The sequence below is a fragment of the Podarcis raffonei genome, chromosome 5 (assembly GCF_027172205.1).
Source record: "Podarcis raffonei isolate rPodRaf1 chromosome 5, rPodRaf1.pri, whole genome shotgun sequence".
Taxonomy (NCBI): Eukaryota; Metazoa; Chordata; class Lepidosauria; order Squamata; family Lacertidae; genus Podarcis; species Podarcis raffonei.
In genome coordinates, this window is record NC_070606.1 from 86285836 (window position 1) to 86303730 (window position 17895).

The 17895-nt window shown below is 43.8% G+C and overlaps 1 protein-coding gene across 6 annotated transcripts; it reads left to right on the forward strand.

Annotated features, from left to right (window-relative positions):
* The first annotated feature begins 23 nt into the window (after window positions 1-23).
* Window positions 24-12750, forward strand: MYNN (myoneurin). Of its 6 annotated transcripts, none has more exons than XM_053390495.1 (8): window positions 24-122; window positions 2450-2749; window positions 4471-5273; window positions 7560-7755; window positions 8271-8449; window positions 9077-9160; window positions 9850-9936; window positions 11228-12750. In XM_053390495.1, the coding sequence occupies exons 2-8, from the start codon at window positions 2484-2486 to the stop codon at window positions 11488-11490; spliced, it is 1878 nt and encodes a 625-aa protein (XP_053246470.1). In that variant the 5' UTR covers window positions 24-122; window positions 2450-2483; the 3' UTR covers window positions 11491-12750. The 6 variants fall into 6 exon arrangements, with proteins under 6 accessions (XP_053246470.1, XP_053246469.1, XP_053246467.1 ...); XM_053390494.1 differs by having other exon boundaries at window positions 88-176; XM_053390492.1 differs by lacking the exon at window positions 24-122 and adding an exon at window positions 788-1249.
* The last annotated feature ends 5145 nt before the right edge of the window (window positions 12751-17895 follow it).

A 17895-nucleotide genomic window follows, 5' to 3' on the forward strand; every position in this document is an offset into this window, starting at 1 on the left:
CACCTTATTTTTTTTTCCCGCCCCTCCCGCCGCCACTCTTTAGTTGCCGGAGTTCATTTGAGAACGGAAGTGAGATTTCGGCTGCCGGTGCGGGTCGCGTCATCATAAAATGGCGGACTGAGGTGAACAAGGTTCCGCGTCCCCCATCCCCCCACCCCACCCCTGCCCCTCTCCAGGTGTGTTTCCCCCTAGTAGTTCTGAGGGGAGGGAAGAATGGGCGGTTGGACGGGACCAATCTGGCGCGGGGGGGGGCGGGTTCGGGTAGTGGAGAGAAAGGGTGTTTTTATGCGAGGAAAGATATACAGGAGGTGTATAGGGAGGGCTGCCTCGACGAAGTGCAGGAGGAATGGGGCAGCGCAGAGGGCGGCGGGGGCGGGGCAGGGCTGGGCCAGTAAATGTGCGGAGTGGTCCTCATAGAGTCAAATCTGCGGGGCGGGTGGAAAGGGGCGCTCCTCGCCCGCAGTCCGTTCGTTGGCAAGCGTCTGTCCCGAGCCTGGGGTAGATCAGTCGGTAGAGCCTGACGCTCTTAATCTCAGAGTTGTGTTTTGAACCCCATGTCGGACAAAAAGATTCCTTTTTCCGTTTGGAGGGGGTTGGACTAGGTGACCGTCGGGGTCCCTTTCAGCTCTATGATTCTGGGAAGTAGAGCTGCCATCCTAAGCACGATTATATCTATTTCATCCAATTTATAACCGGTGGATTGGTCAGACAAACATACCCGCCAAACCCCTCCAAGTGATTTGCAAAAAAGAATTAATAAGGAACAGGAGCCACTGAACACAGTGGTACAATCTTGACTGCTGCCCCCAAAGCGCTGAGTGAGCTTGTTGGGAAGCTTCATAGTTGGTGTAAGATTACAACATGCAAGTGCAGTTGTGTACACGCTTAGGGCATAGTTGTCAACTTTTCCCTTTTCTTGCGAGGAATCTTATTTGGAATAAGGGGATTTCCCTTTAAAAAAGGGAAACATTGACAGCTATGGCTTAGGGGTCATCTAAGCAAGCTGGGAGGAATTTACCTGCTAGCTGAGCAGGCTGAAATTTATAGTTCAGTTGTGATGGTAACAGGATTGGACCACATTGCTCTCCACTCTACAGTATGGGAGGAAAATGATGTGCTAAATGGGTGGTAGAATTGATGTAAGTTTTCAGGAGTAGGCTGGCTGAGGTTATTGGGGGGTGTCGGTAACCATCCTTGACAGACTTGCGCTTGGTTGGACTGAGAAGGCTGGAAGGTTGGTGATAATGATGTATGTACTGTATGTAGATAGTTGGGTAAAGGGAGAGCGATTAATAGGGAGCTGGCACCAAGGTCTAAATCTTTGGGCATAATATACGTGGCATAATGACTCTTGAACTCATTCCAACTTCTGTGTTGTTTTTATGTTCAAGTGTTGAAAGAGCGGCAAAACCCCAGAAAGATAAAGGATTCTTCTCTCTCCCCACCCCAATTGATATAAGTGATTGTGTATACTGAAGGAGAGTTAAAATATCCCTGGTGGTTTGAGTGTGTAGTTTCAGACAAAGGCAGTGGTCTGTGAACACTCCAGAATAGTTACATACTGGATTTCTTTTTGTCTTTGGGGATTGTTGAATTGGAGCCCAATTCATATTTTACAAAAGTTCTATTTAGGAAGTACTTAAGATTACTTATTTTGAGCATTTGTACCCCACTGTTCAGCTGAAAAGCCTCCCAGAGTAGCTTACCTACAGTCAGTTATTCTGAACTGGAAACTACATCTAACACACCTGTAAATATGTGTGTTCTATATGCAGCATATCCATGCAGATTTGAATCCGATTGGAGCTTTATCCTAGCAATTTATATTTGGATGCAATATTATTTTCTTTATGGATGTGCCTTCTTTGTAGGAACTACATGCTGTATGATAATAACTATGGATAATAGTTCTAGTTACAGGTAGGTAGCCGTGTTGGTCTGCTGTCGTCGAAACGAAATAAAAAAATTCCTTCCAGTAGCACCTCAGAGACCAACTAAGTTTGTTATTGGTATGAGCTTTCATGTGCATGCACACAAAAAGCTCATACCAATAACAAACTTAGTTGGTCTCTGAGGTGCTACTGGAAGGAATTTTTAAATATGGAAAATAGCTATGAGATACTAATCTTCCATTCTTGTCAGAGTATACAAGGCCTACATGATGCAGTCTGGGACAAAAAAAATCCCACTGAAATGAGGGACATCAAATTTTCAGTAAGCTATCATATAAAAATGATAGTTGTGACCCAAACCAGTCTGTAAAATTTAATAATCTGGTTTTAGTGGCAAGTAACAGGAAAACTCACTGCATGTGATGCTATTCATATAATTTGTCCTTAAGCGCAGGATTGCTTAAAAGTTTAAGATTGTTGAGTGGGAACTATAGTGAATCTATATTCTATTCTGAGCCTGGCATACTGATACTAAATATGTTCCTTTGCCTTCTCAGACCAAAGCAAGGAAGCTGTGTCTCAATACCCAAAATGCAGTATTCCCATCACTGTGAGCACCTTCTGGAGAGACTGAACAAACAGCGAGAGGTGGGCTTCCTTTGTGACTGCACCATCGTTATTGGTGAATGCCAGTTTAAAGCTCACCGAAATGTTCTGGCTTCCTTTAGCGAGTACTTTGGGGCTTTTTACAGGGATACTTCGGAGAGTAACATATTTTTGGATCAGAATCAAGTGAAGGCTGATGGATTTCAGAAACTTCTGGAGTTCATATATACAGGAGATTTAAACCTTGACAGGTAATACAATAAGGCTGGGCATTTGTCTGCAGAGTATTCAAAATAAGACATTCACAGAGAACTAAAAAGACAGGTTGCTGCCTGACGGCTTGCGATTTAAGTAGACATGTCACAAATGGAGCGAGGACAAAGAGGTCAGAAAATACAACTAGGATATGCTAGGATAATACCACCCACCTGATAGGTGATGTCGCTGTGGTTTCAGGCTCCTCATTCAAGGGAGTAACTGTTTCATAGGCCAATATTATAACATAAAAGGAGGCAAACACTAATTCTAGTTTTGCCAGAGATTATTTACGGGAACAGTTTCTCACCCTAGCTCTCCCTTGCCCCCCCAGAGGGATATAAATAGCAAATGGAAGGGAACTGAGGGCTAAACTATAAGTGATGCCCTTGAGTGCATTATTTTTCTTTCAGAAATAACCAGTATGATCCACCAGATCCAGATCATGACCCTGGTTTGGGGGGGCTTCAGCCCCTTACTTCCCGTGCCTGCAATTTACACAGAATACAGTTCCCATTGGACTGTGATCATCTCGGGCCTGCACTGCCTCTGTTTTAGTATTATACTGCAACCTCAGTTGTTGCATTGCAAGCAGCTGATTAAAGATGTTCCCTATTTCCACACCCTCCCTCCCCAGGGACACAGGTGGCACTGTGGTCTAAACCACTGAGCCTCTTGGGCCTGCTGATCAGAAGGTTGGCAGTTTGAATCCACACTGCGGCAGGAAGGTAAACGGTGTTTCCATGCACTCCAGCTTCTTTCACGGTGTTTTGCTGTGTCAGAAGTGGTTTAGTCATGCTGGTCACATGATTTGGAAAACGTCTGCTCCCTCGTCCTGAAGCGAGATGGGTGCTGCACCCCATAGTTGCCTTTGACTGGACTTAACCATCTAGGAGTCATTGACCTTACTTTTTTTATTACTCTCCTTTCCACTATGCATATCAGCCATTTTCTTCCATGCATCCTGAGGCAAAGGCAAAAGTTATAAGAAGTAAGGGGTCACTGAGGTGACAGAAAAGGTAAGCAGAATTAGAGGCTTTTGCAAAGACTATTCTTGCCTGAGTCAAGACACAGGGAAATTGTGAAAGGAGGGGTGGGGCTTTTCATGAATTTCAGTTGATGTCCCAGTTGTGAAGGAAATGGGCTTAAGGGGTCTTTTGTGCAGCAGCAACGAACCTGTGGGTGAGACCAATGTTACCTGTCCTTTAGTTTTGACCAGTTTCAAAATACAAACACTTGATCATTTTCAAAATTTTAGCATTACTGACTGTGGTCTTGAGATGTAGTGGCTCATACCTAACACCTTTCCTAGGATTTAATGTATTTATTTAAATCAAGTTCTTAACTTTATTTCTCATGTTTTATTATGGAAATCTTATGTTTCTAATATAAGGTTAAAAACTGCAGGGCACCTTTTGGATAGTGGGATCTGAACCTGAGTCTCAGAACCTGAATTAGATGTTCAACCACAGCACCACGCTGGAAAAGAGCAGTGGTTGATTAAAACGCTATTAAATTCAGCTTTTAAACTAGATTATTTTTAAAGGAATATGTAATACATTTGAATTTTTTTAAAAGATGGAAAATTCCAGTCTAAATTATAAAAATCTGATTTCAAACTTCATCAGTTTTTATCCACTTAGTATTTATACTAATTCTATAAGACAGCCTATTTTCTTCAGCTGGTACATTCCCATTTAACCTTTTTCCCTTGCAGCTGGAATGTTAAAGAAATACATCAGGCTGCCGACTATCTCAAAGTGGAGGAGGTGGTCACTAAATGTAAAATAAAGATGGAAGACTTTGCTTTTATTGCTAATCCCTCTTCTACAGAAATTTCTAGTATCACTGGGAATATTGCATTGAACCAGCAGACTTGCCTGCTAACCCTTCGTGACTATAACAGCCAAGAGAGATTGGATGCCCCTTCAGTGGACACGGTGCAGTCCCCAGTCTTAATAGCAACCACAGGGAAAAAATCTGTTCAAACCAAAAAGCGAAAGAAGGCCTTCAGCTCTCCCAAAAACCTGCCAAACAAGCCAGCACAATATCCAAGTGATGCTGCAGAGAACTCTGCAGTGGAGATGTTTTTAGATGCAAATAAGCTCGCCACAGAGATCACGGAGCAAGCTGCCCAAGGTGGGGATAATTCTGAGCTGCAGCTTACGCCTGTGGTGGAGAGTGAAACCTTTGCTGCGCAGGAGATCCTTGTCCAGACGATGACTATGAAGTCCAAACGGGGTAAAACGCAGCAGGATTGTGCTTTGAAGGAGCACTGCTTGTCCAACATCGCCAGTGACAAGAACTCTTACCAGCTGGAAAGCTCGGGAGAGGAACTGGACCCGAAATACCCCAAGGCCAAGCCAGTGTGTAACACCTGTGGCAAGGTGTTTTCCGAAGCTAGCAGTCTGAGGCGGCACATGAGGATCCACAAAGGAGTCAAGCCGTACGTGTGCCAGCTGTGTGGGAAGGCCTTTACGCAGTGCAACCAGCTGAAAACACATGTAAGAACCCATACAGGTAGGCTCCTTGCTTTGTGTTGGGAGTTGCCTCTTGTGAAAGTCAGCAGAAAGACCCTCATTCTCTCCCAGAGAAGTTGCTTTCCCTTCTTCAGTATTGTGGGTTGATAGTTGCTTTTGAATGATCATGGCAATATTGTGAGTGGAATATTCTTTACTGCCAGTGTTTTATTTTTAGCTGTTATCAAATTTGTACAATTACCATTTTTTAAGATTTTTTTTTCTACACTGGCATTGCAGGGGACTACTTTCTTCCACATCAAGTTACAAATACCCATAGCTTGCTCATTTATTCAAACCATAAAGGGCCATATCTGTGTGATAGAGCACATGCTCTGCATGCATAAGGTCGATTCCTGACATATCTAAGTAGGGCTGTGGAATACTCCGGTCTGAAACTTAGGTGAGCCAGGGTCTATGAGTGTACAGCAGGGGTGTCAAACTCAAATTCATCGGGGGCCGCATCAGCAGTTTGGTCACCCTCAAAGGGCCGGTTGTATCTGTAGGAATGCATGTAAAGTGGAGGTTTCCTGTGTAGAACGGCCGGCGCCGCTAGAGGGCAGACGTTCTCTGGCTTGTAGGCTGCCGCGCATGCGCTGAAGAGGCGGCTTTCTTGTGTAAAAAAAAAAAAAAGCGAGAATAAAAGGTGAAGGCTGGTGGCCGGCGGCGGCTACACGGGCCACATGACGAGGTCTGGCGGGCCAGATTCGGCCCGCAGGCCTTGTGTTTGACACCCGTGGTGTACAGTAACAGATGAAACAATGGTTTTGCTCAGTATAGGTCAGTTTCATTTGTTCATTAACCATATTAGGCATGGATCGTGTGACTGTACACCATAAACCATATTCATTTTTTTTTGCCTACAGTACAAGCCTGCAGACTTGTGACCAAGCAGCCATGTGTGGCACGTTACTGCTGCTGGCTTGATACACAATTTCTTGGTGGCCAGCTGCAACTACAAAGGCAGCAGTGTTAACATACCTCTGCCAGGCATCAGTACACAACTATGGTGATGTGCTCAGCTTGGTGACACACAAGTTATGTTGGCCAGCTCTGGTTTAAGCATTAAGTTTACCATTTGCCACAAAAGAATTTAAGAGACAATCGTTTTTAGTGTTTACCTTTTTGGTAGTCTTTTTAAACTGTTTGCTGTGGGAGCTGCAATATAATAATAATAATAATAATAATAATAATAATATTCTTCATACCCCGCCCATCTGGCTGGGTTTCCCCAGCCACTCTGGGTGGCTCCCAACAGAATATTATGAATAAGAAAAGCAACAACATCAAACATTAAAAACTTCCCTAAACAGGGCTGCCTTCAGATGTCTTCTAAAAGTCAAATAGTTGCCTATTTCCTTGACATCTGAAGGGAGGGCATTCCGCAGGGTGGGCGCCACTACCGAGAAGACTCTACCGAGAAGTATGTAGTCCCCACTTCCATACTTTTCTCATATACACTTAGAATAAAAATAATAATGTGAACTTCCTACATTTCCTTTCATCCTGTGGTAACCACTGGTGACATTTGCTTTTGAACAGGTATTTCTGGTGGAATCATCAATAAGCTAATAAGCCCATCAAAGCGGACTCTTTCTTTGTTTCTTTTTAGTCTTGGAGAACATGGTGCATTTTAGGAATTCAAATGTGGCAGTGATTATTTATTAAATTTATATCTTGCTGATTCTCCCAAAGGAACCCAAGGCTATATTTATATGCCTTTTAATCGGGGAAACAACTGCTTATGAAATTAAAGGAACACTTAGATAGCTGCCATACATACATTGATGGTGACCCTGAGACACCATGGGATAAATGTGTTATCTGAAAATGGTCAAAATGGGAAGGATTCTAACTTAAAAAGACAGTACCTAGAGCTCCTGAACATTTGCCATTGCTTATTTTTCGTGTGTGTGTGTGTGTGTGTGAAGAAGTCTCCTAGCATCTACATTATTTTTTCAGTCATCCAGAGTAATATCAGCATTTCATCTGTCACCAGTTATAGATGTCGATTTCCAATTGTTTGCTAAACATTGAAAAAAGGCTACTTAGTGAGTTCATGGCAGAGGTGAGTCTTGAACCAGGGACATCCTGAGATGCCAGCTGCTGTGCCACACTATCTAACATTAATGGTTGGCTGGTTTGGAATAGTTATTTACGGCCCTACCAGCTTAAATTTAGACACGGTCGAGTAGTCTTTGACATACTTTCCCTTTATTCCGAACCTTTTGCCCCCATCCTCCGGTTTGCTATCACTTCTCATCTGAAAAACCTCATCCTTCACAAGACACTGCTAAAGCAAGCAGCTCAATTCTCTACACAGGTGAAAAGCCATACAAATGTGAACTCTGCGACAAAGGCTTTGCTCAAAAATGCCAGCTGGTTTTCCACAGCCGCATGCATCATGGGGAGGAGAAACCGTACAAGTGTGATGCCTGCAACCTGCAGTTTGCAACCTCTAGCAACCTGAAGATTCATGCCAGGTGAGTAAAAGGACTTCATCTGAAACTGACAGCTTAAGTTAGGGAGATTAGTCCCCCCCCCAATGCATTCAGAGAATGCATATGGGTATACAATGTGAAGGGGGCACAGGCTGTGTGCATGCACACCATCTGTACCCGTAGTTTCCTTGTCCCCTCTCTGACCTTCCCACACTGAACGGGAAAGTCTGAAGGCGGATACTTCCTGCTTTCAGCTGAGTGTGTGGATAATCCTTCCCATGGTCACAAATCCTGATAATGCAGGGGTTCCCATTCAAGGGGAGGACTCTTAAGTACATTCACCTGAGCACACAACCCCCCTTCGGACCTTCCTGGTCAATGCAGGAAAGTTGGGGGTAGAGCCAACTGGAACATGGAACACTGGAGCTAGCCTGTGCAGCCTGACATCCCTTTTGCTATTTATGCCTGCATGTGTTCTTTGACTGTTTTAATAGGGCTGTTGTCCAGGGAAACCAATTGGTGCACCAATAGAATCTAACCAGCTCCTTTCCTTTAAGGAAGCACAGTGGAGAAAAGCCATATGTCTGCGATAGATGTGGGCAGCGATTTGCACAGGCAAGCACACTGACATATCATGTGCGGCGACATACGGGAGAAAAGCCGTATGTCTGTGACACCTGTGGGAAAGCCTTTGCAGTCTCGAGTTCCCTCATCACTCATTCAAGAAAGCATACAGGTGAGATCCAAAGTGGAAGACATGAGAGAGATGGCGCAACCAAGTTTGCATGGAGTGCTATAGATATGGAAAGGGAAGAATATGGCTTTGTAGGGCAGCGCAATAGGCAAGAAAATCTGCAAATTGTAAATGAGTTGATCTGTTCTTGCCTGCTTTATTGCCTGCTGAACAGAACACCGTGATAAGCCCAGCTTTCAGTTTGCAACCATGCCGCTTTGAACACACCTGATCTTAAAAGCTTAAAAGGTGGAGATAGACTGTTTGAGAATACCAGATGCTTTAGATGTTAAATGAGGTGTTTGAGGTCAACAGCAGAGCTCAGCAAAAGAACGCATGCTTTGCATGCATGATTTCCTAGAAATCTCCCGTGAACGAAGCTTAGGCAAAATCTCAGAGCTGCTTTAGAACTGCTGCTAGTCTGGGTGGATGTATGTGCGATGTATATCAATCAGACCTTCCAACTGGTGAGCCCAAGGGGCTCAATGGTTTAGACCACAGTGCTACCCGCATCCATGTCTACTAATAGGGGAGACTGAAGTGTGTCCATACACTTGAGATTTCATGATGTCTTCACATTCATTGTTGCTAGGTCGTGTACTGAGTTCATCCACTTCTTTTTCACTATAGGAGAGAAACCTTATATATGTGGAATTTGTAGCAAAAGCTTCATTTCTTCAGGAGAGCTCAGCAAGCATTTTCGGTCCCATACAGGTTAGTTCTCAGACGTGCTCCTCCCTCTTACCTTTTCCATGCCTTGTATGCAGGTATGTGCATACTCAAAGTCATTTAATGTCAAATAGTTAAATGATAGTATACTACACATCATCTAGTTTCAATTAGCATGATCCTCCTACCTGCCTTTCTAATTGTCTGTCTGTATTAGAAGGGCCATAACTTAGAGGCAGAACATCTGCCTTGCAAGGAGGAGTTCCTAGGTTCAATTCCTGACATCTCCAGGCAGGGTTGGGAGAAACTTCTGCCTGAAATCCTGGAGCTTCTGCCAGTCAGTGTAGACAATTCTGAGCTAGGTGGACCAACAGTCTTTGTATAAGGGAGCTTCCTATATGTATGTGAACTGGGGATTATGATCTTTATATGTAATTCTCTAATAAAGAATTGTGAAATGATAGCCTTTCCACATTAAATGTGCTCTTGTCCTCTGATATTGGACACCAGTTTTGAAGAAACCGAAAAGCCTTATGCCTGAGGATCGAAGTCACTTTGTAACTTGTTATTTCCCAAACATGTAGAACAGCCTTAAGCAACTTTGCCATAGAAACCTGGGTGGAGTTTGAGATGCAGTGGCTATAGAAACTTGTTTTTGGTTGTGGGAAGCCCTGGTTCAGATCCTAGGATTGCACTGCACATCTATGAAGTCTAATTGACAATTTTTGTTGAAGGTGAAAGACCATTTATCTGTGAGCTGTGTGGAAACTCCTACACAGATATAAAAAACCTAAAGAAACACAAAGCAAAGGTTCATGCGGGTAAGTGCTGGTTATTTAAGAACTAATATCTACTAATCATAGGTAAAAAGGTTAGCTGTTCAGCAATGCTATCCAAAGACTTAGCCACACTAAAATGGTGGATTCTTTGGACTGCGCCTCAGTATTCTCCGTGGTTAACCTAGGCTCCAAAGTGCTGCCAATGGGAGACCTGCTACCCTTTGTCAAGAGTGTCAGCTCTGTACGTTAGTAAAGTGATGAAGGAATGGCATTGCTGAGCCTGCCTAGGTACATGTTTAGGTACCGTATTTTTCGCCCTATAGGATGCACTTTTCCCCCTCCAAAAATGAAGGGGAAATGTGTGTGCGTCCTATGGGGCGAATGCAGGCTTCAGGAAGCAATCCGCTAAGCAGCGCGCCACAGTCTTCGGGCAGATATCCGCAAGCCTGGGAAGCCCGGCAGGAGTTCCCACGGGCTCCCCAGGCTTGCGGATAGCAGCCCCCAAACTCGACCTGGTTTGGAGGCTGGCGGTGGGGAAAGCAGCACTTCTCCCCACCGCCAGCCCCACAAGCTCGGGGGACAGCGGGGAGGCGGAGCGCCGCCTTCCCGCTGTTCCCCGGCCTGATTTGGAGGCTGGTGGGGGGAAAGCAGCGCTTCTCCCCACCACCAGCCCCACAAGCTCGGGGGACAGCGGGGAGGCGGAGTGCCGCCTTCCTGCTGTTCCCCGACCTGGTTTGGAGGCTGGCGGTGGGGGAAAGCAGCGCTTCTCTCCACCACAAGCCGGATAGCAGCCTGTTCTGGGGGCTGGGGTCCGGGGAAGCTCAGGCCCCAGCCCTGCGCCTGGGGGGAAAAAATTCCCCCTTTATTTCCTCCCCAAAAAACTAGGTGTGCCCTATGGGCCGGTGCGCCCTATAGGGCGAAAAATACAGTACCCTACTACCTGTCATGTAAGGCACTTGGCTTTAGAGGGCAGATACCTGAAATGAGCTAATCTAGTACCAAATTCTGTCATAATGAAAATATTGGTTTTGAGGTGGTGGTTCTGAGATTCTCTCTCCCTCCACCCAAATCTGTAATGAGATTAGTCCCTGAAGTCAGGGCCATCAGCCATTCAGTTATCAAATTTTGCTGATAGTTCTTGTAGCCCAACTGTGAACTTTAAATCCCAGTTATCAGTTTTGTTTTCAGGTTTACAATAAACATCTATGAAGGCTTGAAGACTAGTAAATAGTAGTGAGTGTCCTTGAATCGTTTGCAGGGGGAAATCATATCTTCTCTTCCTGTGCACAACTTTTAGCAATGAACGCAATTTTAGTTCTGTTTGCTTTCACAGGTTCTGAGAACCCCCTGGATCCCATCACACTTGACCATTCCTTCAATGATCAAGACTCCATTCCAAATGAGAAAAGCCCTTTGCTGGAATCTGCTGATGTGAAGCCTTCAGATATAGCATTACCTCTCCCTTTTGGAACAGAGGACCATCAAGTTCTGTTGCCTGTCACAGATAGCCAGTCACCCCAGTCAGACACACTTCTGAGGTCTACCATCACTGGCTATTCAGAACCTCAGTTTATTTTCCTCCAGCAGTTGTATTGACATCCTGCACATGATGAAAACTCGCAAAAAAACTTTGGCCACGAGAGCTTCTTTGGTAAAGGGAACGTAATCATGCAAGCTGTTACTGAGCTGGACTTCATATGGGTTTCAAATAGGGACATTTGAAAACGCACCTGTTTTTCTTCTGTTTATTTTGTTATTCTAGAACAATGGTTGCCATTCTTTTTGTCATGTAACAAAATCAGGATAGAATTACAGTGCTACCTTGGGTTACATACGCTTCAGGTTACATATGCTTCAGGATACAGACTCCGCTAATCCAGAAATATTACCTTGCGTTAAGAACTTTGCTTCAGGGTGAGAACAGAAATTGTGCAGTGGCGGTGCAGCGGCAGCAGGAGGCCCCATTATTTAAAGCGGTGCTTCAGGTTAAGAACAGTTTCAGGTTAAGTACGGACCTCCGGAATGAATTAAGTACTTAACCCAAGGTACCACTGTATTGTATTTCTAGAAGATAGATACTTCCTTTTTTTCTTTAGTAACACATGCCTTAAGAATTATCAGTTCATGCTGGAGGTCTCCTTCATTGTTCATGCAAAAGCTAATTCTATGTAGCCAAGATGTTCGATCCGTGTTGTCCACCACATTGGCTTTCTGCAAAGTGAAGATTGCAGATGTGCATGATTTCTCTATTTTGCGTAGATTTTGGTTAGTGATGAGGAAGGGCCAGAAACTATATGTGAGAATTAAAACTGTGTCCCAATACCTGGAAATCTTTAGTAAATTCCCTAACCGGATATTTTTGTAGCTGTTGCCCCCTACACAGTTTTGAATGTATTTTAATAGCTATAAGGATTTTAAACTTTTTATTTACAAGAAGAAATGAAAGTTGAGATTCTCAGGAAGCTAGATTCTGTACCCAGCACCATATTTTGACCCTTTCTCACACTCCTCAGCAGATCTGCAGCAAACGCACAACCTTCCGAATATGCAGCTGTTTTATATAGGAATTCAGATTCCTGTAGTTACGACCAATGTTGGATTAGTTTTCTGTTGAATGATTTTTAGGAAACACTTATGGAGTGGTTCTTGGCCTTCAAGTTCAGTATTGTAGGGCATGGAAATGCCCATGTTGTCTCATCATTTTACAGTGCAAATATCTTCTTTTTCTTTTATGTAACGGCATCTTGTCGTTCAAGGTTTCATATTTCTCGCCTTCTGAAGTTCTGGGCTTAGAAAGAAGGGTCAGTTTTGTTGCAGTGTCAGTGGGAAATCTTCCTTCAGAAGGCCCCCCCTCCCCAATGAAAGGGGGGCCTGTTTCAGATCAGGAAGCTCAAAGCAGCTTAAGGGGAGTGCAGGCAGTGGTAGTGTCTTGGCAAAATGTTTCATGGGAAGAAAACAAACACACACACACTTTGCTATGATAAATCAAGCCCCTGCCCATTATAAATTCTAAAGTGCCCTGCAAAAAGGGACAGAAAAACGGAAGCCTCATTTGCAAGTAAGAAACATTTTGAGAAGCTGGAGGACAGGTTTTTGCACAGCACTACAGAAAACATTTGTTGGGTCCATATTTTAGAGGAAGTCTGATGGCTCTAGCAAGTTACTATCCCGACAAGTCTAGGATTCTGTTCCCAGTTTTGGCTAGTAAGATGCTTTCCAAGAAGCTTGGCATACTGTGTACAGTTCTGGTCTCCTCGCTGCCAAAATGATATTGTAGAGTTGGAAGAGCTTCAGAAAATGTGGAAGGGCTGAATAGAGCGACTCTTCTATGAAGAAAAGTTGCAGCATTTGAATTTTTGTTTAGTTTAGTGCAAAGGCAAGTAAGAGATGGCATGATAGAAGTTTATAAGATGGTGCATGGCATGGAGAAAGAGGATGGAGAAAAGTTTTGCTTCTCTCATAACACTACAGAGTTTGTGGACATCCAGTGGAGCTGAATGTTGGAAGATTCAGGACAGATAAAAGAAAGTTAGTGCCTCACACAGCGCATAGTTAAACTATGGAACTCACTCCCATAGGAGGCAATGATGGCTACCAACTTAAATGGCTTTGAAAGAGGATTGGAGAAATTCACGAATAAGGCTATTGATGGCTACTTGCTACGATGGCTATGCTCTGTATCCATGATCAGAGGCAGAAACATTTTTGAATACCAGTTGCTAGAAAACTGCAGGAGCGGGAAGTACTCTTGTGCTTGGGTCCTGCTTGCGGGTTTCCCACAGGCACTGAGAAAAGGATCCAGCAGGCTCTTACATTCTTAAGCTCTGCAGCAGGGCCTGATGAAGATGGCTATCCCTTGTTTGCTCCTAGCTTTTGATAATTGGAGGTATACTGCCTCTGAATACGGAGGTTGCATTATCAGCTGTTGTATCTAATAGATATTGATGGTCCTATTCTCACTCAATTTCCCTGGAGGTGCTCTGAATTAAGTATGCAAAGTGGAAGTGTCGGAATAAATGGTTATTTTTAGTGGTTCGTCGGCATCCATACGAGATCACTTAAAAGTTCCAAGTTATACACTATCTAAACACCCAAAAGAACTTTTTGATCTCCCATGAGATCTTTTTTTAAGTCGAAAAAGCAATTTTATCATGTAGTTCAGCCAGTTACTATTTACTGTGCTGCTTCATAGGCTCTGCTTCCTAGTCTGTTGGGTGTTTAGGAAGCAACAAGCCAGGTGGCCTGATGGGATAGAAAAGCACCCTTGTAGGATGCAGTTGTTTTGGAGCTTATCCAGTGCAACAAATGCAAGTTCAGGGTAGAATACAAATAATGACGTTGCCTGTTACGGAGCCAGTTTGGCACTGAAGGGTCTTGAAGCAACCAGCTGGGAAAGAGATAAAATCCAAGATCTGTTTGGGACGGGTTAGTGGTGTCCCCTGGAATAGGGCCGCATGTAGGCCACCCAAATTAAACGCATTTCTGTAGAAAGGTCACCAAATTCCAACATCGGAATACAAGGAGCTATTTCACCCGACATCTTCCCAGTGGTTCCTCTAGCCTGGCAAGCAAGTAGCAAGAGCCCTTTATCATCGCTGCAGCTTCTGTCTAACTGCAGGCCAGCTATTGAACCTGGTTTAATATGCAAAACATACTCTTTGCCATCTGATTGTCTTGCCCATGTTTTCAAGATATTAGGTGACATTTTGGCATGAGTGAAACCGAGATAAATGGGTGAATGGTTTGAAGCTGTCTGCAAGCATTTCTCTGTGGTCGGAGGGGGGTTTATATTTGGAGAGAAAGGCTGTAGCTTAGTGGTGGAGCCCGTGTTTTGCATGCAAAAGGTCCCAGGTTCAACCCCTAGCATCTCCAGAGGGCTGGGAAAGAACTGTCCAAAATCCTTTAGAGCCACTGCCAGTCAGTGTAGACAACACTGAGCTAGATGGACCAATGATATTAGCCAGCTTCCTATGTTCCTATTCGAGCTAGAAATTCCCCCTAGGATGCTTCAGAAACCATGCCTGATATGCATGCTTGCCTAGTAAATCCAAAAGGTATGCAGAATCCTCAATAGCCTCTGACCCTTGCTTCCACAGCTTCAAAAGAGGTTGCAGCGCATGTCAGATAAGACCATCTTGTAGCAGCCCAAGTTCTGTCCTCTTAGGCCACAATGCAAAGACTTCAGCACAGCAGCAGGTTGTTCACCTGTATCTGCTTTTGGGGATACTCTTAACCTCCACTCTACTTAAAGCACTTAACAACTCTTTTGACATGGTTGGGAGAAGAGAATGTGGGTTGCATCTATGAGTTTGACACCAGTTTCCCCCAAACAGGTGATCAGCTGCTGGAGTTGATCATCTTTGTATAGTGCGGGAGTTGTGCATGGGGTTAGTTATGGTTGTATCTTCTTTTCCACACCATTTTCTCCAGCCACTTGCTTTTCTGATGAGGGAATTTAAAAAACACACCAAAACCTTAAATTTGGGTGGAATTTTGTTAAGACCTGATAGTACTAAGTTGCTGTTAGCACAAATGGGCTGTGTCTTTCTTCTGCAAAATATTCCGGGCCCATTTCTTCACAATATGACTGCAACAGCTAACCATCTTCTTGAAAAAAGCATACTGTAGTGTATGCATATTTGATATGAATGTTTTTGAATTTTTTTGGTGTCACTTTTAAAAATGGTTTTGGACTTTTAAAAAACCTGTTCTTAGATTTATAGTAGACCTTACTTAGCTATTTAATATTTATAAAGATGTTTTACTTTGTAGAACTCATTTGTCTTTTGTACATGAATATATTTTTTAAGAAACCATTGTTTGACCCCTCTTATAACACTACACAGGCTCTGGGAGAGCTAGAATCTATTGCAGCAATAATTGAATAAACAGAGCTTTTTGTTTCTAAACTGAAGTGTTTACCTGTGATATCAAGAAATCTTGGGCTGTTAAGCTAGAGTGACCTCTTAAAAATATTCATTAAATCATGACTTACTGATAATAAAATACAGTAGTTAAAAGAGTGTGATCAGCTTGGTTCTATAAAAGTTGCATCTTCGTAAGCAATATAGGGGTATGTTACACACATCCTTTCTATCTATTGCTCCTAAGTTTTGTTTGGGAGTTTCAAGCTTTCCTGTTGAGATGCTCAACATGGAGACATGTTTAAGAGAAGGGAATACTTAAAGCTTTTTTTGGTTCTTGGAATGTTACTACTAGTTCTGGCACCATAACAATTCCAAGACTGGACATTCTGAGGAGCTGTTGTGAATCCTCTCTGGTTTAAATTATTTCCGAAGTACTTTGTCATGGGCGTTTGTGTGTATATAGCTCACCTCCTGCTTTTATACTCCCTTCTGAGGGATTATGTACATAAATTTGCAACATTTTAATGTTTAGACCTGAATAAAACTTTGTTTTGTAACCCTTCTTTGTTCCTCTTGTTGCTCATTTAGCTATAAATAACTGAAGGGAACAAGTGGTTTGAAAAAGCTTCATCCCAGAATGATCTATGAGTTAGTCCTAAGCAAAAGCACAACAATAATTTGACAGGAAAGTAGAATAATGTCTTACAGTGGTAAAGTACTACATTCTGTTATTGCTTTGACTGTAACAGGCTTTTTCCTCAATCCCATTTAATACCATTGTGGACAGCAGCTAAAGTAAATCAAAGAAACTCTGGCATTTTGGTCTCGTGTTTTGAAAGTGAGTTATTGGGGAACATTGGTTTATAGAGACTTATATAAACATTACCATTGTGCGGTAGGCTGGTCTCTGCACATACACAGCCAGGCAAGGAAGAAGCATTATCAAGGGTACAAGCAGGTATGGGGAACCTCTGACCACTCGCCATGCTTGCTGGGGCCAATGGAACTTGTAGCTCAGCAACATCTGTAGGGACAAAGCTTCCCCATACCTGCAGCCAAGAGCACATTTCAGGCACCCAAAAATCCTTAAAGGACCGGGGGGGCGGGGCGGCGGGAAGTGGCCAGATTAGAGAGGCCTAGAGGACTACATTTGGCCCTGATGCTAAATGAGAAGGGTGCCTGCTGTTGGGATATGAGAGCTCACCAGCTGCGTGATAGCAGCACATTGTTTACATCATGTGATTCTTCTGAGTTTACTGAGCGCGAGACAGGATGTCCTACACTGTTCTCAAGGTTGTGTTCTCAGTGTAACTTGAGACCTTCTGTTGTTGCAGCGAAGGAGGAGTGAGAGAGTTGTACGGAGGCTTCTGAGAGAACAGACATGATTTGTACTAGCTCGTGTACAGTGTACAGTCTGTGGAATAAAGTAGAATGAGTTAGACTACTTTCAGACCGTTTTCTTTCTTCTGCTGAGATGCAAGGGGAAAGGGAGTGTGCATCTTCCAAAAGGGAGGTGTCGCTTATTACCGATCTCCCTGGACTGAGCAAAGACCAGCCAGGGGCAGATCACCGGCCAGAGGCCCCGGTGCCTGGGAAGAGGAGTCAGCCTTTCCTGAGGGGGCTGATCGCCAAGAGGTCTGCCAGAGGTCTGGTTCACACATCTAAATATGCAACTGCGAGTGTTGAAAGAACCACAAATGTTCCAGCTGCATCGCTAACAGTGACCGAAACATAATGCTTGCCAATGAAGATGGCACATTCAGTACACCAAGGCTTGAGAAATCAAATGATGCATTTGTACCAGTCCATAGATGGCTAATAGTTTGGAGTAAAAGGGCAGGGACTGTGAAAAAGGAGAGGATGCTGCAAGCGAGTCTCATTGTAGTAATCAGACCCTACCTGGTCTCTTGGAGCCTGTATAGCAGGCGTAGGAAACTTGCTGTCTTCTGGATGTTGTTGGACTCCCAAATGTCATCAGCCCCAGCCAGCATAGGCAATGAACAAGGATGATCTTGTCTCTAGCCATGAAGTCTGTGTACAATTCTAATAGCTTGCAAAATAGGATTAACAGGAGCATAATGCATTCACTGAAAGCCCGTGTCGATGAATGTATAAAATTCAGTGCAGCTCAGAC

Coding starts and splice junctions, on each gene's coding strand:
- MYNN (XM_053390492.1), top strand. Junction 9,161..9,849: donor GCATTTTCGGTCCCATACAG/GTTAGTTCTCAG, acceptor TTTTTGTTGAAG/GTGAAAGACCATTTATCTGT. Junction 9,937..11,227: donor CAAAGCAAAGGTTCATGCGG/GTAAGTGCTGGT, acceptor TTGCTTTCACAG/GTTCTGAGAACCCCCTGGAT.